Source organism: Salminus brasiliensis, chromosome 9, assembly GCF_030463535.1.
Source record: "Salminus brasiliensis chromosome 9, fSalBra1.hap2, whole genome shotgun sequence".
In the NCBI taxonomy this organism is placed as follows: domain Eukaryota; kingdom Metazoa; phylum Chordata; class Actinopteri; order Characiformes; family Bryconidae; genus Salminus; species Salminus brasiliensis.
The window spans coordinates 29,026,486-29,053,860 of NC_132886.1; the positions used below are offsets into that span (position 1 = coordinate 29,026,486).

The 27,375-nt window shown below is 40.6% G+C and overlaps 1 protein-coding gene across 1 annotated transcript; it reads left to right on the top strand.

The window, feature by feature from the left end:
* Nucleotides 1-27,375, top strand: LOC140562469 (macrophage mannose receptor 1-like). Its single transcript, XM_072688137.1, has 30 exons — nt 1-97; nt 329-715; nt 1,793-1,972; nt 2,187-2,342; nt 4,593-4,706; nt 4,805-4,942; nt 5,057-5,236; nt 6,317-6,474; nt 6,639-6,743; nt 6,865-6,980; nt 8,157-8,305; nt 8,430-8,629; nt 8,797-8,912; nt 10,675-10,750; nt 10,848-10,998; nt 11,567-11,602; nt 11,701-11,867; nt 12,627-12,688; nt 12,764-12,864; nt 13,113-13,258; nt 15,821-15,923; nt 17,262-17,395; nt 19,652-19,757; nt 19,866-20,095; nt 20,599-20,764; nt 22,643-22,801; nt 22,943-23,059; nt 24,275-24,478; nt 26,045-26,077; nt 26,909-27,375. Exons 1-30 carry the CDS (start codon nt 37-39, stop codon nt 27,139-27,141), a joined length of 4,284 nt encoding a protein of 1,427 aa, XP_072544238.1. The 5' UTR covers nt 1-36; the 3' UTR covers nt 27,142-27,375.

The following is a 27,375-nucleotide window of genomic DNA, read 5'->3' on the forward strand; positions in this document are numbered from 1 at the left end:
GGAATTATTTGATTGTCCATTTTATGGGCCATCAAGATGATGAAAGAAGTAGCTCTTATGCTGCTTTTACATATTTCACTCAGCGTTGCTCAGCCAGGTATGCTGCTTTAATCTTGACTTTGGATTAAATTAGGTTTTGGTCTAAATTACAAATGTCTGTGTTCTTGCTTTAAGAAACATGTGAACTAGATGTCTGCTTGTCTTGCTTTGATATTACTGATACTCTCAGTCTCATTCTTAGCTATAACTGGTAATAATTGAACTGATTTAATGTTTAACTGTTAGAATGTTGTGTAATGCTGTAATGCATGCTCATGTCTTTGCATAGATGGGACCTTGTTGATCTTCAGTCCTCAGAAGAACAGATGCCTGGGAGACAACCTGCAAGAGCTGGACGTGTGTGACCCTCAGAACCCGAGACAACAGTTCCGCTGGACCTCAGAGAACCGCATCTTCAACGTTGCTGAGAAGAAATGCCTCGGCACTGGGAGCAAGAGTGAGGGCAGTAAACTGCAGTGGTACATCTGTGATGCCAACAGTGACCTTCAGAAGTGGGAGTGCCAGAGCAACTCGCTGTTCGGCCTGAAGAACGAGTCTCTTTACTTGTCCGTTCAGGACAATTCTAATGCAGCAAAACTGTCCAGAAACCCAGGAGAGAAGGGCAAGTGGACAATTCATGGAACGTTGGACAGTGTATGCTCTCAACCATATGAAGGTATCTCTGCTGTGTTTGAATGTGATTGAATGGTGCTACTATTTGCCTTAAAACTCAGGAGATGGGAGGGTTCATTTAAAAACATACTCCGTTACAGGTTTCTGATTATTATTATTAATGTAATTGTAGAGTACTATGCAAAAGTAATGTAAGTCTGATTAGTTTCAGTTACCTTTGGATGACTTTTTAAAGCTGTATATTCAAATAAAGACAAAAGAATAACGTTATTCACCAGTTACCCAACAATCCCAAGTTCACATCATTGGCTATGTTCAGACTGCAGTCTCCAGATCTGAGATCACTGTCTGCACTGTTGTGGATATTGCATGTGTGGATATTACAAACCCATCTGCACAGGTTGCTATGTCATCGGCGTAGGTGTTAACAAGCTGCTTTCATACGCAGAAGCAGGACAGTTAGGGTCACTCTGGATTTAACATGGTCTTTGTCTGCCGTGTTGTGAGTGACACAAAAGACAGCAGCTAATTAAACAGCAGTCCTAGCTCCTAACTCTACATGGATTCAATGGTGATTTTTTTTACCTTCCAATGTATCTTTAAGTTCGAGTGGAGTCTCTTAAAACTGAGCGAATATTTACTGCTGAAAGTCCTCATTTACACTCGATAGTGAAATTCTGTTCCTTTTCACTTTTAAAAATAATGTTTTTAAAATGAATTTCTACAATTAAATTCTCTTTTTACAGCACGTCAGGGAAAGCAAGTTTACGATTTGCCGTCAGAAGATGCAGTTACACTAAAACTAGCTTTGTGTGTGTAATTTAAAAAGAAAGCAAAAAGTTTTTACTCTCACTTGCTCAATCTGGTAGAAACAAACACTGTAAGAGCAGTGATCCAGCTGTAATGTAATGTAATCTTGCTGGTAATTACTCTTTTTAAATGGACCTGTAATCTAATTAACATTACTTCACTGTTTGTAACAGTAACGGATCGCAGTTACTGGTTTATTCAGTATCCTGGTTCCTTTACTACCCAGCCTACAGCTCTAAAATGAAAGAAATGAATTGAATCGAATCCAGTCAAATTCACTACTTAATTTTCATTCTGTCTTCCTGTACAGAAATCTACACGCTTAAAGGAAATGCCGCTGGACTCCCCTGCCATTTTCCATTCCGTTACAATAACACATGGTACACAGACTGCACAGCAGAAGGCCGCTCATCCAACCTTGCGTGGTGTTCAGTTGAACCTGAATATGAACCGAATCAGCTCTGGGGTTACTGCCCGACTCAGCAAATAGGTACGTGGTTTTATTTAGTAATTGAACGCCTTCCTTACTGATGCATTTCCTGTTCTTTAATAGATGTTTGACCTTTAGCTTTCCTGCCGCAGTGGGAAGTGCTGAGTATAGAGTTTTGAGGGAATTTGGTCAGATTTGTTGGATGAGAGCAGTTAAGATAAGAGAGGTGGTCATTATTGTTCACAGAGCATTAATTTAACCTCTGCATGCTCAGTTCAACAGCTCTGGAGGAAGAACCCTCTGACGGAAGTTTATTACCAGGTGAATGAAAATGCGATGTTGACCTGGTATCAGGCAAGGAAGAGCTGTCAGCAGCAGGGAGGAGACCTGCTGAGCATCACTGAGCCCCATGAGCAGACCTTCATATCAGGTATAGTTCCTTTATGTCCTCACACTGCATCAGGCACAAAGCTCAGTGATACCTATCTGATACTGCAACATTTAGTGTGCTGTAAAGATCCCACAGTGCACCGCAATGAACAGTGTACAAACAATGCACACTAAACGGACATGGAATACCCATAAACCATTGCGTTGTTTGGTTGAAAGATTCGAAATGAAAATAAACTTAAAAGTCTAAGGTTTTGTGTAACCAGTGAAAAGATGCAATTACAGGTTTTAATGTAGACCAATATTCATAAAAACCTTTTTTTAACTTTAGTAAAATTAATAGAGTAGCTGCAGTAGAGGTGTCTTTCCAGAAAAGTAAGTTGAAGCAGTGAGTACTGCTAGAAGTATGTTTATCTAACATTGTGATTAAATTAATGTATCAAACTTTTAGATATCTTGTTACAAATTTCATATATTTACATATACACTGATCAGCCATAACATTAAAACCACCTCTTTGTTTGTACACTCGCTGTCCATTCAGCTCCTCTCACCATATAGGAGCTCTCTGTAGTTCTGTAATTACAGTATGTAGTCTATCAATGGTCTGCATATTTTGTTAGCCTCCTCCTACCCTGTTCTTCAATGATCAGATATTATTTGGGTGGTGGGTCATTCTCAGCACTGCAGTAACACTGACATGGTGGTGGTGGTGTGTTAGTAATGCATGCTGCGCTGGAATGCATAAGACACAGCAGTGCTGCTGGATTTTTTAAACTGAGAACAGTCCACCAACCAAAAATATCCAGCCAACGGAGGCCTGTGGGCAGCATTCTGTAACCACTAGGGCAAAGGGAATCAAATATGCATCTAAGGGGTCCACATACCATATTTTCACATAGTTAAGGGTCCATAGAGAACAAACAAGCAATGTAAATTCTATTCACCCCAAGTACAAAATAAAATGAGAACTACTCAATATGAAAAAAAGTATTGGGACACCTTTACATTAATCATTTGGAGCTTTTGATTTGAGGATATGATTGAAATCAGCGACAAGAGAGTTGGTGAGGTCAGGATGCTGGATAATCACCACCACATCTTATCCCCAACTTGGCTTATGGTGCTTTAAGCTGGTTGATTTGTGCGGTTCTTAATTCATTTTTGAATTAAGCCATTGGCTTCGTGCTTATCTCAGACAGAAAGAACATATATTTAGAAGTCCACTCCTCTGTAAACGAGCGAGTTTTACTTTCTCCGTACGCTTTTCTTTTTGTTTACCGAGCACTTTTCAGCACGGCATTTTACTTGTATGAATATTGGCCTATTGTTGGCCTTTTCTTCTCTTGGGTACGAGGCTTTGTCCTCTAATGTGTGCGAGTTGACCCTGGGTTTGCAGGAACACGGCCTGTGTTGTGGTGTTTAGTGATGTTTGTGGTGCTAGCTAACTTGGGCCCAAACATGGCAGAACCGGTCTCATTTCACTTCGTTCTTATAAACAAGTTTGTATATATAATAGCAGCTGCACAGGGCTCTCTGATACTCAGCATTGCTGTCTAAATGTTAATAAGTGAGCAGATTGTTATCCTGCTAAGTTAGCTAAGCTAATGCTAACCGGCTTCTCTCTCCTGATTCAGAGCAGTCGTCAGAGTTATGATGTGAACATCTATTAAATGGTTGATTTAAAATTTGCTTATTTACTTCGCCTGTGAGTTAACTAAGCTTTGTATTTGAACGTTTTTTGGTTGTAAAATGTTGCCGATTGATGAGATTGGAATGTACAGAAGCCACGTAAACGTAGAACCATCTGTGCTAACTTACTAGTGCGACTTACGCTACTTCACCGCTGAAGTTGCCACACAGTAACACCCCAGAACTCCAGCTATGCCAGTGCTGATGCTAATGCTAAAGAAAAGCACTCTGGGCAGATCATTATGGAGAGGCAGAACTTATTGACTGATTTACTAACAGAAATTCCTTTCATATTACTTTAAAGTCTCATACTTTCCAAGAAATAAGTTACATTAAAATGCTTAAATTCTACTCAAAACAAGGATACACTGTCATTTATGGCAAGCACCAAAAGCTATTGGTGTACTAATAGTGCCCCCTTGTGGAGAGACTCTAGCCTGAAAGTTAAGTTCATAAAGCTATGTGATTTATTTTGCAGTTTAATAAGGATATTTAATAAGGATACATTTAGCTATGTTTAGGTTAGCAGCACAGATATCAGGCTACCTTTAAAAGTGTGTAAAAAGCTAAATTAATTATTTTTTATTTTAATACCTAGGGTTGACACGTATGACTGATCCAGTCTTGTGGACAGGGCTGAACAGTTTAGATGCTTCGAGTGGATGGCGGTGGGTCAATGGACAACCTTTACGCTATCTGAAATGGCTGAGTGGTGAGTTTTTATAGGGAAATTTCCAAACCAATCCACTTAGCCACCTCATTGAGTTAAGTAATGTCTTTGCTTGTATGTGTGTGTTTTTCTGGGAAAAGGGCAACCGTCTTCTCTACCAGGCTACAGCTGTGGAGTGCTAAGTCCGCTTTATGGCTCTGAATGGTCCACTGCTGTTTGTTCTGAGAAACTTGGATATATCTGCCAGAAAGGCCTCCCCACTCCCACTGTTCCACCAGGTAATCAGTGTGTCACCGTAAAAGACTCCTTTGTTGGCTCCTTGTGCCATCTTACAATCTGGATGTTTTGACTGACTGTCATTTTAATGATGTTTTACGTCCACTGTTGTCCAGTTGTGCCCACAGGTTCCTGCCACAGCCCATGGATCCCTTACTCAGGACACTGCTATTTACTCAGTCGCACAAAAAGAACATGGATGGAGGCAAGAGACGCCTGTCGGCATGAAGGTGGAGATCTGCTAAGCGTCCTTAATGTTGAGGAGCAAAGCTTCACCATCTCACAACTGGGATACTGTGAGTTCCAGTGCACGTACTAACCACTATACCTAGAAGACTGTAAGCTGTTACTGTTTACTAGTTACTGTTTGTCATTTTTTTGTGGTTCTCAACTAGCTGTTCTCCTTGCTGATGCCTTTGTTAGTTTGTTTTTTAGCTAGCTTTCAGAAAATGAGTCTAGACTGCTGGAGATAATATCTACTACATTAGACCCTTTTTGCAGTCCAAGAACAAGGATCTCCAACAGCCAAGATTGAGGATTCAGCATCTAACCTTTTCAATCCAGGCTGAAGACAGTTAAAGCCCACCACCATTGTTTCCTTAACTGCTGGCCCTGGCGTTGGCCGTCTTCCCGCTTGCCTCATGGAGGGTTCAGTTATCATCACCACCACCATTTCCACTCAAAAACACACCAGTCAAAGAGGCCATTTTTGCAGTCCTGTTTCCCTGTCTGCTTCAGAAGGTTCAAACTCTCCCATTTGCCTGCTTGCAGCTGAAGACATAGCTACTCTGGGTATCTTACCCACAGCTGCCCATGGATAAAGGTGCACTAGTCTCTATGCCTGTGGCTTAAACCACAACCACTCTAATGTCTCTGCCTGCAACTGATGACTGGCAACACCACTGAGGTGCCTCCTGCAGGAAGTCAAGGACGTTGTTGCAGCCTTCCTGCAGCTGCTTCTGATGCTTCTGCTCAGAAAGCAGCTGCTCCTAAGATTCCTAATGAGCTCCTTGTTATTGAGGCCACAGATTTACTGCTTGTGTAGTTTTTTATATCTTATCCAGCCACAATCTCTGTCTGTCTTTGTTTTTGTCTCTGTCTTGGTTCTTGCACCTGTTACAGGCCCCTGTCCTGGTTCTGTCCTCTGTTCCCATTGCTAAACCTGTCCCAGCTTCAGCTTAAAGCATCCCCTAGTCCCACCCAGCTATTAGTGTGTCTGCTTGTGTGTACCATTAGTTTTCATATGTAGCCATAGTGTTTGTTTTGTCCTTTGTCAGCTCTGTGTGCTTGTTGTCTCAAAGCAAGCAAGCAGGAAACCAGTACTGACAAATATTTCATATAACTGTATTGATGGTTGTTGCCTCCAATCTACACAGCACAGACAGATGAACTGTGGATTGGTTTTTCTTACCTCACGACTACAATGCTGTTTGAGTGGAGTGACCACTCCAGTGTCCCGTTTGCCTTGTGGGACGTGAACGAGCCGAGCCACAACGCTGCCCTTAAAGAAGACTGTGTGATAATGAGAGGAGAGGTAACTACATTATCACTGAGCCAGCAACAGGCTCATTTACGGTGTACAGCTATAAACACACAGACTGACTGACTGACTTGCTTTAAGACTTTGGAGAATACACAGCAGTAAGCAAAAACAACAGGTTCATTCTACATTAGTAATCTGTAAATCTTCTTTACAAGGAGGGCAAGTGGGCTGATCAGACCTGTGACAACAACTACGGATACATCTGTAAGAAAAAGGCACTCTCTAGCCACTCTGAGATTACAAGCCCAGGCTGCAAAGCTGTAAGTGTATGTCCAAAATGCATTTGCTGGTGAAACGGTGAGTTTTATGCCCCTGGGGGGGAGATTTTCTAATGTATGTCTTCTGAATGCACTTCTTCTCAAAATCTCTTGCCTGTTTAAGGGTTGGGTCAGGTATGGCTACTACTGCTATCAAGCCGGATCAGAGACGAAAACCTTTGAAGAAGCCAAGATGATGTGTGAGAAAACTGGATCTTATTTGGTGGACGTTTCAAACAGGTCAGAATGAATTAATTAGGTTCATTAGAATGAAATAGTCATTTTTATGGTCTCATATGGTGACCCCTGCCCTGCACAAATGATCCAGCTCCTACAACAATCCACAAAACATAATTGATACCAATCTATTCAAATATGCCTGGATCTGCCCTGATCCCAATTAACTGGATTGGCTCATGACATCCCTGGTTGCCATTAAATCTCATGTGCCATCGTATACACCTCTGTAAGCTTGTACAGATGTTTCACTATGGTGAGTTTAGAGTTAATACTGAGTATTATTAATGCATTTAATATATTGTAAGTTGTTCTTTGATGGTAAATAGTAAATAGTAAGTGCTGGTCAGCCTATTTACAACCCTGTTATTTTACCTCAGAATAAAATAATGGTTTTGCTTTAATGAGGGGCTTGTTCTGTGGCAAAGGTAGCAGATAACCCATATTATAGTTAAGTTGTAGCACTGTAACAAATACAATGTTGTTGTTCTTACCAGGTCTTACTGGATAGTGTCACCCCCCCCTCCAGTTTGATAGTCTGCTGAGGTAGTCCAGTTTGCTTTTCAGGGATCGGACATTGGAAAGAGGAGAACCAGTCTGCTATTTTTGACCTTTTTTCTGTTTGGCGTTCTCGAGTCTTACTTGTGTTTAGATGTTTTCTTTCTCTCCAGGTAGCGGATGTTGGAGAGAATAGATGGTAAAAGCTAGCGGCAACTTCTAGTCTAATGCAAATCCCTAATGCAAACCCCTTTTCCTGGCTTTTGCTTTGTCATGTTGTCCCTGGTTCACTTAGCTATAGGAAGATAGGTTGCTATCTGGTGACAATCTACTCCTCGATATCAACAACAGCATTAATTTCGGTGGCCGCTACGTCTCACAGTCTTTGGGGGGCGTAAATATAATAGGAGTCAAGACTCCATGTTCTGTGTACTCAACCTTTAGTATTCAACAGATACGTACAGTTTGTGGAGTATTCTAATGCACCTTTACCATGTGAGGTGCACAAAAAGCACAACCTACATGTGATGGGTGAGCCTGTGCAAAAAAAAGCTGTGTGTGTGTGTGCTCACTGCCCCTAGTTCACTAGTGTGTGTGTGTGTGTGTGTGTTCACAAATGCGCACTTGGACATCAGCATGATAATGGACAATGTCACAATGTTCTGTTCCTGTTTCTCTCAGGTATGAAAATGCATTCCTGGTCAGTCTAATTGGGGCTCGAGCAGAGAAGCACTTCTGGATCGGACTGTCTAACGAGAAGATCCGGCACATCTTTCAGTGGACCAACGCCAAGAAGGTTTCATTTACTCACTTCAACGTTGGAATGCCAGGTGAAGCCTAAAGATATCAGGCTGGGTTTTCTTTCTGTCCATCAAATGTATTTTAGCTACAGCAGAGAAGTGAACTCAGAAATTCATGGATGCGTGTTTTGCCACTGCTGTCTTACAAATACAGGGAGCAAGCAAGGTTGCGTTGCCATGACCACCGGAGTGCTTGCCGGGTTGTGGGATGTGCTAAGCTGCACTAATGCAGAGAAATACATCTGCAAGCAGAAAGCTGAGGGGGTGATCACAACCCCAGCCCCACCAACCACTCCTGATTTCACCTGCAGAAAGGGCTGGGAACCAGTACCAGACAGAGATCTTTGTTTTAAGGTATATTTGTTGAGGTCTAGTATTTTGTGTGTGTAATCTGCTTAATTGGCAGAACTTTGAATCTTGAATTACAGTCAGATATTTGTGGAAAATGATGTGGGTACGTCTGAAAGGGTCTTTATCGTTTGATTGTTTTAATGTGATCTCACACTTGTCACTTGTGGCAGTTGTTCGAGCAAGGAAACAGTAAAAAAAAGACGTGGTCTGAGGCCCTGGACTTCTGTCGGGAACTTGGGGGTGATTTGCTCAGCATCCATGATGCTATTTTTAATGGGAACTTACGGTAAGATTACCAATGCTATATTTATTTCATTACAATAACACTCTTCTAAATAAACCGCTTCTTGACTTGAATACATGTGAGGAAATTTCTAGGTTTTAATTCAGCCCGGTGCATTGCACAATCACTAATAGATCTCTGGGGAGGGGGGGTGGTGGGGGGGTTGTGGATTTTAGTTTCACACAGGAAGGGCTGTCTGACTGCAAAAATGTGCGATCCCCTGCTATAAAGGGGTTCTCCGCTCCCCTTGCTCTTCCGGTCTCAGTGTTATACTAAGTGTCTCTAGTAACAATGTACTTGACTGGATATAAACCATATCTAATTACTCTGTTCAGCCATTATTGTAAGAACATTTCTTTGAGTTGGGAGTGACTTAAATACACTAGATCACTTTGGTAGGGGTTAAAGGTACCCCACTGAACTGCTGACTATTATGCCGAAACTCTCGTTTGGACCTATAGTTTTGCACTTTACAGTGGTATGAAAAGTTTGGGCATCCCTGATCATTTTGATGATAGGAATTACAGAAAGTGTGCAATAATTATTTAAACAAAATAAGGCAGGTGCATACACTTGGGCACCACATCAGAAAAAATACATTATTTAGTAGATCCTCCTTTTGCAGAAATAACAGTCTCTAAACATTTCCTATAGCTTCCAGTGAGAGTCTGGATTCTAGTTGATGGTATTTTTGGACCATTCTTCTTTACAAAACATCTCCAGTTCAGTCAGGTTTGATGGTTTCTGAGCATGAACAGCAAGCTTTAAATCACACCACAGATTTTCAATAATATTCAGGTCTGGGGACTGAGATGGCCATTCCAGAACGTTGTACTTGTTGCTCTGCATGAATGTCTTAGTAGATTTTGAGCAGTGTTTAGGGTCGTTGTCTTGTTGAAGTATCCAGCCCCGGCGCAACTTCAACACTCTCACTGATTCTTTAACATTGTTCTCAAAAATCTGCTGATATTGACTGGAATCCATGCGACCCTCAACTTTAACAAGATTCCCAGTACCTGCACTGGCCACACAGCCCCACAGCATGATGGAACCGCCACCAAATGTTACTGTGGGTAGCAGGTTTTTGTCTTGGAATGCTGTGTTCTTTTTCCACCACATAACCAATGCATGTCCAGATAACTCAGTGCAGTTTCATCAGTCCACAGCACTTTATTCCAAATTGAAGCTTGCTTGTCCAAAAGTGCTTTAGCATACATACCTCAAACCGCTCTGTTAGTGGCGTGTGCATAGAAAAGGCTTCTTCTGCATTACTCTCCCATACAGCCTCTTCCTGTGCAAAGTGCGCTGAATAGCTGAGTGATGCACAGTGACACCATCTGCTGCAAGATGATGTTGTAGATCTTTGGAGCTGGTCTGTGGGTTCACTATGACTGTGACTGTGCCTGGTCTTCCATTTCCTCACTATGCTCCTCACAGTGGAAACTGACAGCTGAAATCTCTGAGAGAGCTTTTTGTATCCTTCCCCTAGATGCTCCCATGTTGCCACTCTTCAGAGAAGATGCAAAGAGGAGAAAAACTTGCAATTGGCCACCTTAACATCCTTTTCACTGTGTTTGTCTGCTATATGATATATTTAACTGAAATTGCTGACCCAAACAGCCAATGATTCATAAAGGAAACTCATCAAAATGATCAGGGGTGCCCAAACCTTTTTATACCACTGTATGTGTAAACCTTTATTTACGATTTCAGGATTTGAGGTAATGAAGATGGAGGTTAAATAAATGTTTCCTCATGTTTGCAGTTTACAGTCTCGGGCATGGATTGGCTACAGCATCCAGGACCCCTCAGTTGGTTACACGTGGAGTGACGGTTCCTCTGTGAGTCTGGTTTAAATTTTTGATGTTTTACAGGAAGGGGATGGAGTGGTCTTATGTGAGCAGTGACTAAATGCAGCTTTGGTTTCTTCTTTTTCAGTCGTCCTATGAAAACTGGAAAGAAGGGGAACCAAACAATTTACACAATGTGGAAAAATGTGCCGCAGTCAGTTCAATGTGGACCAGAAAGACAGAATGGTGTGATTTGCAGTGTGCCGAAAGACACGACTGGTTTTGTGAAATTAAAAAAGGTGGCGTAAACAAGTGTTAGCCTGTACTATTGTTATGTGTTGGTAACCTGAGTAATCTGTATACTTTCAGCAAAATGAACTATGTGAGATTTGTGCAAAGTCGAACCTACCATTGCAAGGATTTTATCTGCGGCATGGTTTTAGCCCCGGTACTACAGGTGCACCAACTGATCACATGCTTTATTAGCTGCCATGTGTGTTTGAAGTTATCCTTTTTTTCTGCAATTGCATTGTTTTGTTCACCCTCCTGACGCAGGGGGAGGAACGCAGCTTAAAAATCCTATAGAATATTGAAGCAATTACAGTTGGATGGTTTTTGATTTGGCTCAAAAAAACTAAAAGACATCAGGAGAACCTGATTGTTAACCAAATTGAGATGCAGAACAAAAAAAATAGTTAGGGGGAGTTTTAATTCAAAGTTCATTCAAAAACAGGTACTTTAGCATTTTACGTTTGACCTGACTCTATTTTGTCAGTGGGACAGACTGCCTCATGTAACAAGTTAACTAATGGACTGACTGAATGCAGACAGCTTATTCATTCTCTTCTGGTTTCTCTTTCCTTATAGGTGTGACTCCAAAGGAAGTAAACATCATAAGTAAAAGTATGTTTTCAGAAATCCAGAGATTTAAATGGCTTTCAGTATAAATTATAGTTTTTCAGTAGCAAGTGTAAAAGAAATGACTTTCTCTGTTTTCACAGCATATAATAAGACCGATGACGGCTGGATCATATTCAAGGACAATCAGTATTACATCAACAGAGGTTCTTATGACCCTATGGTTGTTGGACGGAGCTTCTGTAGGCGCCGGCGTGGTGATCTTGTGTCCATTACTGATGAGGAAGAGAGGGTGTTTCTGTGGCATCAGGTAAATTAGTCAAATAGAGTGCCAATGACAGAGCTGCCCTCTGTCTCCCTATTGCACGTTAATGTACCATAAAATGCTACATAATGTTGCTTTTACCCACATCAGAATATCCTCCACTGTGTCATGTTGGTTTGACTGTTACAGACAAATCCGGTTCTTGTCCCATGAGAACTGTAGTACAGTAGGCGTGCAATTTGGGACAGGGCTTTTGGTATTTTAGATGTACGGCCAGACCCATGGTCTCCCAGTAGTATCTTCCCCAGTGCATTACACTCCTTGATGTCACCTTGTTATTTTCCCGCAAAGCGTCCTGGTGCGATCACTTCCCCAGGGGAAATGGCAAACATGACCCGTTGAACCAGCCGACCTGAAAGCTGGACAGAGCTTATGAGCACAGTAGCCCTTCTCACAGACTCCAATAGGGACTCTCCACTGCTGATGGTGATTGGGAGCACCCCACAAACCTTGCTTTTTCAAAGACTTTCCAACCTAGCTGGTCAAAGGTGGTCTCTGTTGTCATATCCCAGACCTTGATGTGCGTCATTGTAATGTAGGAACCTTATTTGCATCGTCAGTGAGTGGTCATACAGTTTTGGCTCATCAGTTGCGTCACTCGATGCATGTAGTAGACATGGTTGTTCTGAACCTGTGCTCGTACAGCCATTTGGCCCATAATGTTCACATTTGGGTAACGTATTATAGCTTATATTGTAACTAGTGATTTACTATCAACTTCACCAAGTTTTGTGTGCATTGCAGTTTATGGAAAAACAGGAAAATTTCTTCATTGGTATGTACATTGATCTGGACAGTTCGCTTTCGTAAGTATCCACATTCAAAAGCACAATGTGCACATTATGACTGAGAAAATACTTATGCAAGAATTCTATGGCCAGATGGATGGATGGATCACCAGTGGTATTCCAGGCGTGGACACAAAACCAGCCGACCTTTCTCTACGGCGAGGAGAACTGTGTACGGATGACTTGGTACCATGGTAAGAAAGTCCTTGTAAGACATCACGTCTACAGCCATAACAAACAGTACACATGTAGGGTGTAGAGCACTGGTCTCCAGCCTTCCTCCTGCAGAGCTACATTTCTGCAGGTTTCATCTCCAGCTCAAATCTAACACACCCTGTTACCCTGTAGCCTGCAACCAGGGCAGTCTAATATATTACAGTGTAAAGTAGTGGAGAAAATTGTGTGTAAAGAGGAGGAACTAACCGATTGCTCTCTTCTCTAGGGCTTTGGGAGAGCGTGAACTGTGGTAATGTAGAGAGTGGATTTATCTGTAAGCGAAGTGGATCTGTCCCGGCCCATGCAACTGCTGCCCCCACAGAGGCTCCCAAAGGAGGCTGTCCTCCTGACTGGGTGAAGTTTCAGGAAAAGGTGAATGAAGTTCTACATTAAGCATATTTGCTACATTCTTAGTAACATCTGCACTCTTAAAAGGGGCTACAAAAGCTACACGTTGTGAGCAGTGCCACAGAACTGAGGTCTTCAAGTCTGAACCTTGAATCCATTTTCTGTTCCTTTACTTTGTGATCCTTGGTAGGTGAGAAACTACATGGTCAGTCGATTACATCAGCTATTTCCTTCATTTGCAGTGGTTACAAAATCCAAAACCATAGAGACCCACCTTGGGCCGTAGAAGAACCACTTTTATTTCTATAAAGAAGGTTTGTAATAGCGGCATGTGAAGGTAAAGAAGGGCAGAACAGTCTTTGAGTTTGATGTGTTCTCCCCAAGTCTGTGTGGGTTTCCTCCCACCTCCCAAAAGTGAATTAGTAGGTGAATTGGCTATGCTAAATTGCCCATGGGTGTGAATGTGAGTGAATGGGTATGAGCAAACCCTGCAATTGACTTGCAGCCCTGTCCTGGGGTTATTCCCATGGAATCCAGCTGGCGTGACCATGATCAGGAGGAATTAGAAAAGAATGAATGAAAGGAAGCAAATGACCCCCTAAAGCCTTTGAGAAGTTTGTTTCACTAGTCAAGTCAAACCACTGTATTGTCATTTCAGCTCTGTACAAGTAAACAGCGGAATGAAATTGTGTTTTTTCCAAAACAAAAAGGTGCAACATGGAACAAAACGAGAACAAAATGCAGCACAGGACAGACCTACAGTGGGGCAAAAAAGTATTTAGTTAGCCACTGATTGAACTGAATGAATTTTCATCATAGGTACGCGTCAACTATGAAACTATAAAAAAAAAACTATGAAAAGAAATCCAGGAAATCACATTGTAGGATTTTTAAAGAATTTATTTGTAAATTATGGTGGGAAATAAGTATTTAATAAGTACACCCACAAACAAGTCAGATTTCTGGCTCTCACAGACCTGTAACAACGTCTATAAGAAGCTCTTCTGTCCTCCAATTGTTACCTGTATTAATGGCACCTGTTTGACCTCGTTATCTGTATAAAAGACACCTGTCCACGGCCTCAATCAGTCAGACCAAATTTAACCATGGCCAAGACCAAAGAGCTGTCGAAGGACACCAGGAAGAAAACTGTAGACCTGCACCAGGCTGGGAAGAGTGAATCTACAATAGGCAAGCAGGTTGGTGTGAATAAATCAACTGTGGGAGCAATTGTAAGGAAATGTAAGACATACAAGACCATTGATAATCTCCCTCAATCTGAGGGACCCATGCAAGATCTCATCCCGTGGGGTCAAAATTATCATAAGAACGGTGAACATAAATCCCAGAACTACACGGAGGGACCTGATGAATGACCTGCAGAGAGCTGGGACCAAAGTAACAAAGGCTACCATCAGTAACACACTCAAATCCTGCAATGCCAGGCGTGTCCCCCTGCTTAAGCCAGTAAATGTCCAGGCCCGTCTGAAGTTTGCCAGAGAGCATATGAATGATCCAGAAGAGGATTGGGAGAATATCATGTGGCCAGATGGAAAGGGAAGGGAAGAATGATGTATCGTGAGATTTTAAGCAAAAACCTCCTTCCATCAGTAAGAGCATTGAAGATGGAACGTGGCTGGGTCTTCCAGCATGACAATGATCCCAAACACACTGCTCAGGCAACAAAGGAGTGGCTCTGTAAAAAGCATTTCAAGGTCCTGGAGTGGCCTAGCCAGTTTCCAGACCTCAACCCCTTAGAAAATTTGTGGAGGGAGTTGAAAGTCCGTGTTGCCCAGTCCAGAGTAGATCTGCATGGAGGAATTGGCCAAAATACCAGCTACAGTGTGTGCAAACCTGGTGAAGACAGGAAACGTTTGACCTCCGTCGTTGCCAACAAAGGTTCTCTTCCAAGCATTTGTTTCGTTGTCTCACTTTAGGGATACGCCCCTTCCGTGTATACCTCCTACAATTTAATTTCCTGGATTTTTTTTCTCATTTTGTCGTTGAAGTGTACCTATGATTAAAATTACAGACCTCTCTCATCTTAATAAGTAGGAGAACTTGCACAATCAGTGGCTGACTAAATACTTTTTTGCCCCACTGAAGATGACAACATTAAACTAAAAAGACAATACAATAAACACAACTCATTACTGAGTAGAGGTAGTGATTATAAGGTGCATAGATATTTAACATGCTGTGACATTATATGCAGACAGCTTATAAAGCACATGAAACATGAAACACAGCAGGTACTGAGATAGTAAAGTATGTAATATATTAATAAGATGAAGACAGATTACCATGTTATGTTGTGGGGGTAGTGGGGGTTTAGTTCAGTCTCTGTGAGTTTAAAAGTCTGACTGCTTGTGGGATAAAGTTATTGCAGAACTGTGCACGGATGCTGCTCTACCTTTTGCCAGACGGCAGCAGTGAAAAAAGTCCATGTGAGGTGAACAAGCTTCATTCCACTGATCTGTCAACATTCAAATAGACTCATCAATGGAATGTAGCTTGCTCATACATTTAGTTGGAAATGTACCTGCACTTAAGCATGTTACAGTGAATGCGCTTGTTTACTTGCAGTGTTTCAGGATAGGACTGGACATGAAAACATGGGACGATGCCAGACTATACTGTAGAAGTCTTGGAGGAACCCTAGCTTCTGTTACTAGCCGGCTTCAGCAAGGTCAGACCCAATTTCATGATCATAACCCTGATGTATTGTTTTTCCATTTGTTTTGAAAAGCTGGTCATCCAGGTGAAAACATACCCTGTGGTGGCAGGCCAGCTGATTAACCACCTTCTGACCAGCATTGTGAATGTTTCATTTGATTGTGATAGATTGACTTTACCATAATGATTGTCAGGATGGTCAAACTGGTCGGCTAGTTGGGTCAAGCTTTGTCTCAGCATGGTGTTGCTGGTCATGCTGGTCAACCCCTATGGTCAAGTTTGGTCACACTGGTTATTTATCTTTATCAAGATGGTCATGCTGCTCCTCCAGTCTGGGAGAGCTTAGACGTGTTAGTCGAGCTTGGTCAGCTTGACTGTGCTTGCAGACCTTCTGGACTATTCAACAGAAATGCACCATATGTTGTTCAAGAGCTTGAGCTGACCAGGTTTTTTTCAGCTGGCTTAAAACATGGGGATACATTGAGAAATGTAAAGGGAGGGGAACTTGGAGGTACCCAAAATGGCTAGGAAATTTAGCGACAAAAAAGCAAGACTTTCTTGCTTCTACATTGAGCCACAAAGTATGTCTAGGTGTTCCTAACAGGTGTTAGTATTTGGGTAAAGGCCACGCAAAAGGAAAGCACAGCTCAGGTTGCATCTGTAACGTTCATTTAGTCTGTAATCACCCTCCAACCCTGGGCCTTAAAACAGTATGTTTACTTAAATCCACTTAAATACTTTTCATTGCAAACAGGAACAGTGTACAAATGTGCATCATCAACTGCCAGCATGGAGTTTCACAGTTTTACAACCGTTTTCCCAAAAAGTTCCCAAGAATGTATAAGAAGCAAACCACACACCATACCTTTGTTTGCATGCCCCCAATGGCTGAGTGTTCTAACCTAGCCTGTGATGGCTCATTACTGCCGTCAATGGCAGTAGTCAGTATTTCAACTCCATATACCTGTAACTGGAGGGACAGCAGTTACAACACTTTACACACTGCCAGATTTGAAGTCACCGACAGGTCCATATATTATACATGTTAGTTATTTGTGGTGGGCTTGTGAGGTGCAGGCGATTACTTAGTAAGCCATTAGAGTGCCAATCAAATGGCGAGCCAGCATGGAGCGAACGGTAAACACGCTCCAAACGAAATTCGGACTACTTTGCATTCATCTGACAACAGTTATTTATGCCACAAATTCTGTAACTGGGGTGGTACGTTCACCGCTCCTTGTGCAGAAATCTTTAGAACATAATCATGCCTTATGCTGTTCCAAAATATATGACTTGTTATGTACTCATCTTTTACTGGTCATATTCTTTCTCTCTCCTCTTGGCTTGTTAGCCTTTTTGACCCTGAAGATAACTGATGGGACACCAGATTTATGGCTCGGCTTCAGTACTTTGCCTGGCAGAATTCTTAAATGGGTTGATGGAAGTCCTAACTTGTTCTCAGCCTGGGCCAGCTACACCATAATGGTTGTATTATCAATATGCTACTTTTTTCTCACTGTGTACAAATTTTATGCAGGTAATAATATGCTCTCCATACTTTCTTTTAGGACATTTAGACTCCATTTACCATGATTCTGGTCATTTGTTTCCAAACTGTCTATCGAATGTAATACTACACCTAATCCTAATCCAAACCTTACCCTTGTATCAATCCTAAAACTTTACCATAAAACATAACCCTAAATCTTACCCTAAACCGAAAAGGTTTATTTATATTCTATTCTATTCTATTCTATTCTATTATATTATTATATATTATATTTTGATATATTAAAATCAAAATATTCTGATTGTCATCAGATTGCTTAACCGCTATCGCATTGACATAGATATGTTCCTCTGCATCAGTGGCCATTGAGGTCTAAGGTTGAAATTCATGCATGCCTCAAGATTTTTCCTTCTTTTCTCAAACTGAAATATGTAAACAGAAACAGAAAATGTAGACAAATGTTGAGACAATGATGACGGCTGAATGATTTTTGCCGTTTGGTCATGGGTAAAGACAGTGATCCAAATCATATAATTCTACCTTACAATGAGTCAAAAATAAGAAATTGAAATGGCCTATTTTGGAATGGCCTAGTCAAAGTCCGGACCTAAACTCTAGTCAACTATTCTGGCAGGACCTGCAGGATGCAATTCATGCTTGAAGCCTTACAAATGTCACTGAGCTGAACCGTTTGTTTATGCATGGTCATTCAGTGTTTGAAATATGCCCACATCCAGGAACTCAGACAGGGGACAAACCCTTATCAACACTAAAAGCTTAATATTTTAGTAATAGGGAATTTTCACAGATGAAAATTATCGTACCTACAGTGCACAGCTGCAGTCAGTGTGCAGCTGCTAGCATCTCACTGAATGCTATTGTTGCACATTGGCATGGAGTGGGGGGTTGGATCTTAAATTCAAATTGACAGTCGTGAAAAAACAAACTGAATCGGAATTCTATGCTTTTATGTATCAGAACATAATATAAAATGTCTGGTCCTTAGCAGGTCTTAAAAGTAGGTAAATACAACAACAACCGCCCCATTATTTATTTAACACAAATAAATGGAAAAGCCATGTGTGGGGGGGGGGGGGGGACTAAGTGCACCTGATTAATCAATAGCTTGTATTGACACCTAAAATAACTTTAAGTAATGGTTTTCTGTATGACAGTCTCTCACATTGTTCTGAGAGAAATTCAGAGAGAATTTGGGCCCACTCTTCTTTACAAAGTTGCTTCAGGTCATTGAAGTTTGTGGGCATTTGTTTATGCACAGCTCTTAAGGTGTTAAGGGCCCACCAGCATCACCGTGTTGAATGGTTGGTATGAGGTGTTTGTGCTGAAAATCTGTTTTTTTTACCAAATGTGAAGCTTTGCAGTATGGTCGAACATTTCCACGAAGTTTTGTGGTTTGTTCAGATGCAACAGATGCTCCAAACCAGCCATACTCAACGTTCAGTCTTTTTATTTGAAGGTTGTTATGAACCTGAACATCTTACTTGCTAACTGAGGCCTGTAGAGTCGGAGATGTAGCTATTGGGTTTTTGCAGCTTCTCTGTGCTTTGCATGGTCAGACCTTGGGGTGAATTTGCTGGGACGTCCCACCCCGGCAACTGTCTTGAATGTTTTCCACTTGTAAATGATTTTTCTCACTGTAGAATGATGAACTTCAGATTCTTTGGAAATGGTTTTATAACCGTTCCCAGATTGATGGGCAGCAGCAACTGTTTCTCTAAGATCACTGCAATGTGTAAACACACATGAATGATCAATTTGTCAAGGGCATTGGATCGGCAGCACCTGGCTGCGACTTACCCTCTTAGTTTTTGTTTAATAAATATGATGCAGAAGCATCTGCTGTGGGTTGTGTTGTTTATCTGATGTTGTATTTAGCTAAAATGAAGGCCTGCTAAAGATCAGATTGTTGTTTATGTCCTGATACGTAAAACCATAGAATTCAATGTATGTACTTTTCTTTTTCACATGACTGCATCTGCATCCAAATGGGATTTATTTTTGTGAAAATAACAGTAGTTTATTTTGTGCAGCATTATCTATTATACTGTTTTTACTTTGAAATATAGCATGCATGAGATGCAATACATCTTCTGCCTCTTTCTTGATTGCATGATCCTAGTGCAATAACCAAAATCCAGTCAGAGTGATGACCCTTCTGCCTTTGACTGTTCAGATCATTCTGAATTGTGCTACATTTTTATGATTTGAAGAATAACCTTTGTATAGCAATGGGAGGAATCCACAATGGGAAAGTGGGAAAGTGGTTGGCAAAAGACTGCAATCACACCAGTGGTTATGTTTGCAATCGTGCTATTGGTAAGTGTGCAAAATTATTTTAAGAACATTTCTTAGTCGTTTTGCAATTGCACAGTAGGCTGTTACCTCCAAAATTCATTTTCATATGTATTTTTGTTTCATATTCAGATCACTCCATCATCCCAAGTCCCACAGAGGTGCCCAAAACCTTCATCAAGCTTGGAAATTCTTCTTACATGCTTGTCCAAACAAACATGACCTGGAAAGAAGCACAGAGTCACTGTGAGACTGTGGGGGCAAACCTGGCCAGCATTCGGGACAACTTTGCCAAGTCCTACATTGACCTACAGACCTACAGTCTTGGACAACCCTTGTGGATTGGCCTGAACAGTATGAAGGTGCAAGATTAGCATTATGGTCGTATTCACTTGTGGTCCTAAAGATGATCAGTGTGTCTCTTAGGGTGGGCCTCAATTTGTAGGGAGGGGCATATCCTAATGTGCAGTAACCTACTTTAAAGTATAAAATCTTCAGGAATTAGACAGAAGGTCTGGTACTGCTCTTGGTACCATAACTGAGCCTTTATTCTGACCAGTAAAGATGCTGGGTTGAAGTTGACAACAAAGAGTAAAATGTCACTGCAGTGTTGTTTGCTCTTAATATCATGATAAATATGCCAGGAAGTAGAAATAAGTGTTGTGAGCGGTTGGTGGAGCTTAGTGGAAACACCACTGCCTTTCCTATAACAGACTAGGGTTCATTTCCCAGGCTAGGCAAACACACAAGTCCTTTGGCAAGACCCTTAACACTACAATCTCCAACCAGTGTAACATGACTCAGATGCAAGTCACTCAACCAAAATTCATAAATGTAAGAAAAATATGAATATGTTTATGAACAGACACATGGATACTACCTGTGGGCTGACAACTGGCATTTAAGAATGGAGCAGTGGGCCCCTAATGAACCAAAGAGGGACCATCCCTGTGTTTATGTGGATGTAGACGGAATGTGGAAATCTGCCCAGTGCAACCAAACCTACTACAGTCTGTGTAAGAAGTCAACAGGTGAGCGAAGTGCTGTTTTAACTAAAATGAGCTAATTTAAATTCATTTTAGACATTTGATTTCTCATTATATCAGAAGATAATGTTGCTTTCTCCCAACAAGAAATATCTGATTTTCAATTGATACAATCTTATTTTTGTGTAAAAAGAAATAGTGTCAATTGTTTTTCTAATTATTATAATTGAAATAACAATATCATTTCTCCTAAAAACAATTTTAAACTGAAAAACCGATAAATTGACTAATTTTGTTATGGGAAACCGCAGTTTATATTAATCCCGTGTGAATTGGCATGTGGGTAAATGTTATACCAAATCCTGTGAGGAGGGGGGGGGCAGTTCTTTGCGGCTTTTCTCAAGTACAGAGGCGCTCGAGGAGACATTGGCTCAGAGACCTCAGGTCATTCAAACCTCAGCTGTACGACGTACAACTCATATCCATAGGTGAGCTAAATGGCTCCTCAAAGGTGCTTCTGGCAGCTTTAGTTAAGTCATTGTGTAGCATAGTCTGTAGCCTACATACGTGTAATGAACGTGTAGCTGCTAATTTTCACACTGAAATTTCAATTTAAGAAAAACAAACAACCTATAATTGAGAGACCTATACATTACTCAGTTGCTACAGATCATTTATTATATATTTACTGTACAGTATAATCATTTCTGATAGATATTGAGCATCTCACTACCCTGTTTCCTAGAGATTGACTCAAACCAACTCCACAGTGTTCAGTCCAAAAAGGAATGTGTCACGGTTTGTCACGAGACAGAGGCGGACGTTTTAATCCAAGAAAACAAAACACAAGAAAACAGAAACCAAACAAGCACAACGTTTAGCCAAAATAAACACCAAAATCCCATAAACCGGCAAAATCAACAAATGAACATGACCAGACAAGGGACAACTGAAACAAAGGGGTATTTATACAGACACTAACAAGCCATTCACGAGGAACACCTGGGACTAACAAGGGGGCGTGGCTACAAAGGAGACACTGGTGGAAACACTAATGGACAGACGTGGCTAGGACAGACGACACAAACAGAGCCATATGCTTGGGAGCACATGGCTAAACCCGACAAAGGCAGACATGACAACAGGGGCAGGCATGACAGAATGGCAGATTTGACTCAAACCACCTCCATAGTGTTCAGTCCAAACAGGAATGGCAGATTTGTTTAAAGCTCCTTGATTGCATGTCTGACTTCCATGTTTAGCAGGACTATTTTATTGCTCATTTTTCTCCCGTAGGAATAAATGGCAGAACTTTTTGAGCAAAAGTTGTGCACCCGCTTATATCATCGTGCTACTACACTGCCAAGCATCCTTGCAACCATGTGGAATTTAAACACTATAGCAGCCACATAGCAAAAAAAATGTGATACCATACCAACACCCTAGCAACCACATAGGTACAGTAACATATACTGTAGCATAGCAACAAGTTAGCAGTGTCCTTGCAAGCACTTGAGATACCATACAACCTAGCAACACCTTAAGAACTATCTAAAATAGTATCCACCTACTAACGCTGTATCTGCCACATAGCAACAATCAGAAAGTGACCAGTTACCAATATGCCACAGAAACACCCTAGCAAAACCCTAACAGCCATTTGGGATGTCGCCATAACCACCTAGCAAAACCTTTAAAACAACCGGTGATACCATAAAAGCAAAAGCTTTGCAACAGTCCTAGCAACTGCTAAAAGTACCATAGCAACCAGTTAGTAACACTTGGGAAATGACTGCTTTTGCTTCAGGAAATTCATGTTTCTAGTTTGTCCACGGAAAATTTGTCTAGTTTGTCTTTCAAAACGTGCGGTAAGAGTAAGGTAGGACTGCTTTATTGTAACAGTGTAACTCTATCTATTCACAGATATTGCCCCACCTTCACCAACTCAGTACCCAGGTGTATGCCCTGAGCCAAGCAGTGCTAAACCGCGAATGATATGGCTGCCGTTTAGGGAGCACTGCTATGCGTTCACAAACAGTGCAGAATCCTGGTACACAGCATCTCATATCTGTAAAATAAGAGGTGAGTTCTTTTCTTACTCTGTGAATGCACTGCAATACCTGTCTTATCATTGAAAACAAAAGTGCTATGCTAACCAACTATGTTCTCCTTAAACAATAGTGGTGGAAATGCTTTTTTTTTGGTTTATTATTATTCCACCAGGTGGTGAACTCGCTAGCATTGTGGATATGAAGGAGGCTGAGTTTATAGAGAACAACATCCGGTTACGCAAGGATTTGTCCAGTTATTTCTGGATAGGTCTTTACAAGAGCCAAAGAGGTAAAACACATGAACTGCTCACACAGTTAGCACACATCTTGTCATGATATTAATGCATTTCCCTATATTAGCATTCTGAACCATCTGTAGTGGTGTAGGTTGAAGACTAACCACCGTCTAATCGTTTAACCGCTGTAGTTAATCATTCGATTATAGCTTTTACATTTCTTTTAAAGCAAAATCTTTAGCACACTCAACTGGTCATGGTAAATACAGCTAGTGGGAAACCTATGAATAAATCACAGAGCAGAAAACTTACAAAAGAAATAGCAAAGTGGAACTGGAGGTCTCCTTGAGAGCCTCCAGTGAATCAAGAATCAACCAACTGTAGGAACGAGGAACGAGCAGCTACAGTCATGGAGGAGCTAGAACCACTGACTGTATATGGTGTATAGGATGTATACAGTTATTGGCTTGAAAAGCAGCCACTGTGGCTGCCACTGGATGTTGTATAAAAGTGGAAACTATGTTCACTCAGGAAGTCCTGCCTTCACACGATTAATGCAATTTATCCTGTGAGGAAAAAGGACCTCCCATGCCCTAATAGCTGGTATTGTCTCCCTCAGTTAGATATTGCCTATAACCATCTACTGGCCTCTGCCATTGACTGGGAGAAAGTTTTTTCCAGTCCTCCATACAAATTTCTTTCAGCTGTGTGATGTTTAAGGGGTTTTTAGCATGCACTATAACACCCCCCCCCACCCCCCACAGCATCCCAGTAGAATTAAGATCCAGGCTTTGACTTTGACCAATTTAGAACCCTCCATCTCTTTCTTATGAGCCGTTCCTTGGTGTATTTACTGGACCGGTTTGGATCACTGTCATGTCGCATGGTCCACTTCTGCATCTGCTTCAGTTTTCTGACAGATAGTCTCACATTTCCCTCCAGCCCCCTCTGATACAGTTAAAGAATTCACAGTGGATTCTATGATAGAGAGCTTGCTCTGTTACAGTGAAGCAGCCCCAGACCATGACATTTCCACCTCCATGCTTCACAGTTGAAATGAGGTTCTTATGCTTGGGTACTGTGCGCTCAAATAACAAAGACCTGATGTGACCCTGGACTTTCTTGATGGTCTTATTTGAGCAAATAAAATAAATATGATTTAATTAGCTTCTTAAACTAATGTGATAAAGTATGATTCATTATTTGAGTTGTTTGACATTGTATTCATTGAATATTGGAGTATATTAATTGTATGCCGTCCTGCACAGAACACTGGCTGTGGATAGACAACAGTGTGGTGGATTACATTAACTGGGCTGAGTCTGAAAAGGACTCTACAGAGTATGTACCTGTATACAGTTATGGCCGGGTACGCAAGAAAAACTGTGCAGTTATTTCAGCTAGGACCTCACAGTGGGAAAAGCATGACTGCAGCGTCAACCTTCACTCATATATCTGCAAAACAGCCAAAGGTAACCTTAAAGTCAATATTTTGTGTGCTTGTAGTTTGATACAGATACTTGTATAAAGTACATATGGTGTATGCAGTTGTATTCAACAGGTTAGGCAATCCCGGTTGATGAAAAATTAAAGTTAACCTCTACTGAGAACAGACGTCTGCTTCAGTTCACAGTTACTGTTTGTTTTCTGAATTTGAACATATTGGTAAAGAAGCAAACCTCACGGTGCTGTGAAAAACTGAAATCTGTCCATCAAGCACAATAATGTCCAAATGGAGAGCATCTGGAGCAGCAATCAGTTTTCCCAGGAGTCGGTGCTATCTCACAGTCTTTCCATGAGCAAGGACTAATCCCAAGAACCCGAGAACTGCCAGCCTCTCTTGCCTCATATAAGTGCACTTTTTAGGACTCAACCCAAAAATTTTTTTTTGAAAAAATAAAAAATAATGTCTCTCATGTTAACCAAAAGAAAAACTCCTCTATATCCGGAGTATTTCATAAAAACTCAGTAAGATCCAGCTAGAAAAAAAACATTCTCAAGCCAAGCTCATAGTGGAACATCATAGTATTGCATTATGATTCAGTGCTATATCCTGTATATTGAAGTAGCCTGGTTATAGCCATATCAACATTTTATGTAGGAAACAATAAAAGGGCGATCCAGATTACAATTACAGTTCAGTATATTTCAGCAGTTACTGTCAGTGTGAACACTGAACAAAATATAAATAACACTCAATGTTTTGAAATAAATTTTAAATTAAAATTTAAATAGTAAACAGAATGCTTAAAAACAAATGTGCATCTTAAAATAAAGAGCTTAATAACTTGTAAGCAGTTGTAGTATCTTTCTTCTCCAATTGATGTTTCTTGTTTCTTTTCCCTGTGCGTTCATCATAATGCACAGATCTGATTGGCTAAGTAGCGCCACATGTGATAGTGACAACACATGTGATTGGTCTGAAAGTTTGTTGGTCTGCTAAACTGGTACTGCAAGGCAAGAAATGTTACACCGGTTAAAATAAACACTTTATTGGTTGTAGGTCTAGGTCTGAAGATGACAGAATCTGGGTCTGACCTTAGCTCTCGGCTGAGACGAGAGTACTTGCTTCTGGATGTTTTCACACCTTGCTTAGGGAGAGCTTTTGGAATAGCCTTGATCTACTCTTTCAGATATTCTCCATATGGACATTTGTGTATATACTACTACAGTCCACTAATAAATATTAATGTTCTTTTATCTAGAAAAGTAAAAATTAATGAGAGACTAAACATAAGCCAACAAAAGTATTAAAATCTAAACAATGTGGTAATGAACTATGACAGTTAACCACAGTCAAGTATGTTATGGTTATATTTTTATTCATATTCCAGTTAAAAGCATTTTGGAGTGTTTTTGTGTACTCTATAATAACTGACCTATACATGCCATGATGGACAGTTTTGAGATGCTGTTAGTTTTAGTTTTTGCTAACATAATTGTTTTACAGCTTAAATTCTCTGTCTCTGTGACTGTGCGTTGTCTGTGTTTTCACATCTGTGGCTCTAACAATTCTTCTCTTATTTCACTTATTGCAGTTGTAAGGTCGACCACAAAGCCGACACCTACAGGTAATAATGTGGACAATACAGTAATAATTTTAGGGTAATGTTTTTTTTAGCCAGATAACAAAAAAAAAGACCTTTGTCTGGTAGCTGTGTTAGCCCGACTGCGCTAGCCATGTAAATAATGCATGTAAATAAGCCATGTAATATAAATAGTACTTTTTATGGTTAGTAAAAGTAGCCAGGTAAATAGTATAAATAATACTTTTATGGTTAGCCAGGTAAATAATATAATTAATACTTTTTTATGGTTAGCCAGGTAAGTAATAAAAATAATACTTTTTATGGTTAACCAGGTAAATAATATAATTCATCCTTGTTATGGTTAGTAAAAGTAGCCAGGTAAGTAATATAAATAATACTTTTTTATGGTTAGTCAGGTAAATAATATGATTAACATTTTTTATGGTTAGTAAAAGTAGCCAAATAAATCATATAATTAATAGCTTTTTTTATGGTTAGTCAGGTAAATAATATAATTAACACTTTTTATGGTTAGTAAGAGTAGCGAGATAAATAATATAAATAATACTTTTGTATGGTTAGCCAGGTAAGTAATATAAATAATACTTTTGTATGGTTAGCCAGGTAAATAATATAAATAATACTTTTTTATGGTTAGTGAAGTAGTAGCTGAATTAGCCAGACTGCTAATTGCTAAGTTAGCTCCAAGCTAAGCACTGCTTAGTGCATCACCCCACTTCTGCCAACCACAGCTGTTCTACACTCGTTCTGTGACTAGATGTGCAGCACTATTCTAGTATCACATTTCGGGAGCGGTTTAAGAGCATGATTGTCTTAAATGTGTCGTATTTAACTTGACTGCATGCTCTGAAGGTTCTGCAGGTAAAGCTCTCAGGCCATTCAGTGGTGTCTCAGTGGCCGTGCTGATCGCAGCGCTGTGCGTTTTGACTGGATTGGTGTACGGCTACTACAGAAGCTCCAGAAAGCAGGCTTCCACATATGAGAACTCGATGCAGGACATCAGAGAAGGTCTTGTTCAGGAGGATGAAGACACCAGGGGATTGGTCAGTCAAATAGAGAGGAATGAAGAAGCCCCTGCTTTGTAATTTGTGAACCGAACTGCCCTTACCAAAGCCTGTATATTTTTTCTGTATTCTGCGTTATGATCTAAGCCTGAGATTTAAGTGTTCACAGTGATCTGCTTGGCTGCAGTTGATTATTCTCCACATGTGGGATCAGGCTTCAACATTATTAAATTAGGTTTTAAATTTAAGATCAAAAAGAGTTAAATGACAAAATGCTTCATTGATTTTTGTAAATAAATAAACTGTTTAAGTGAA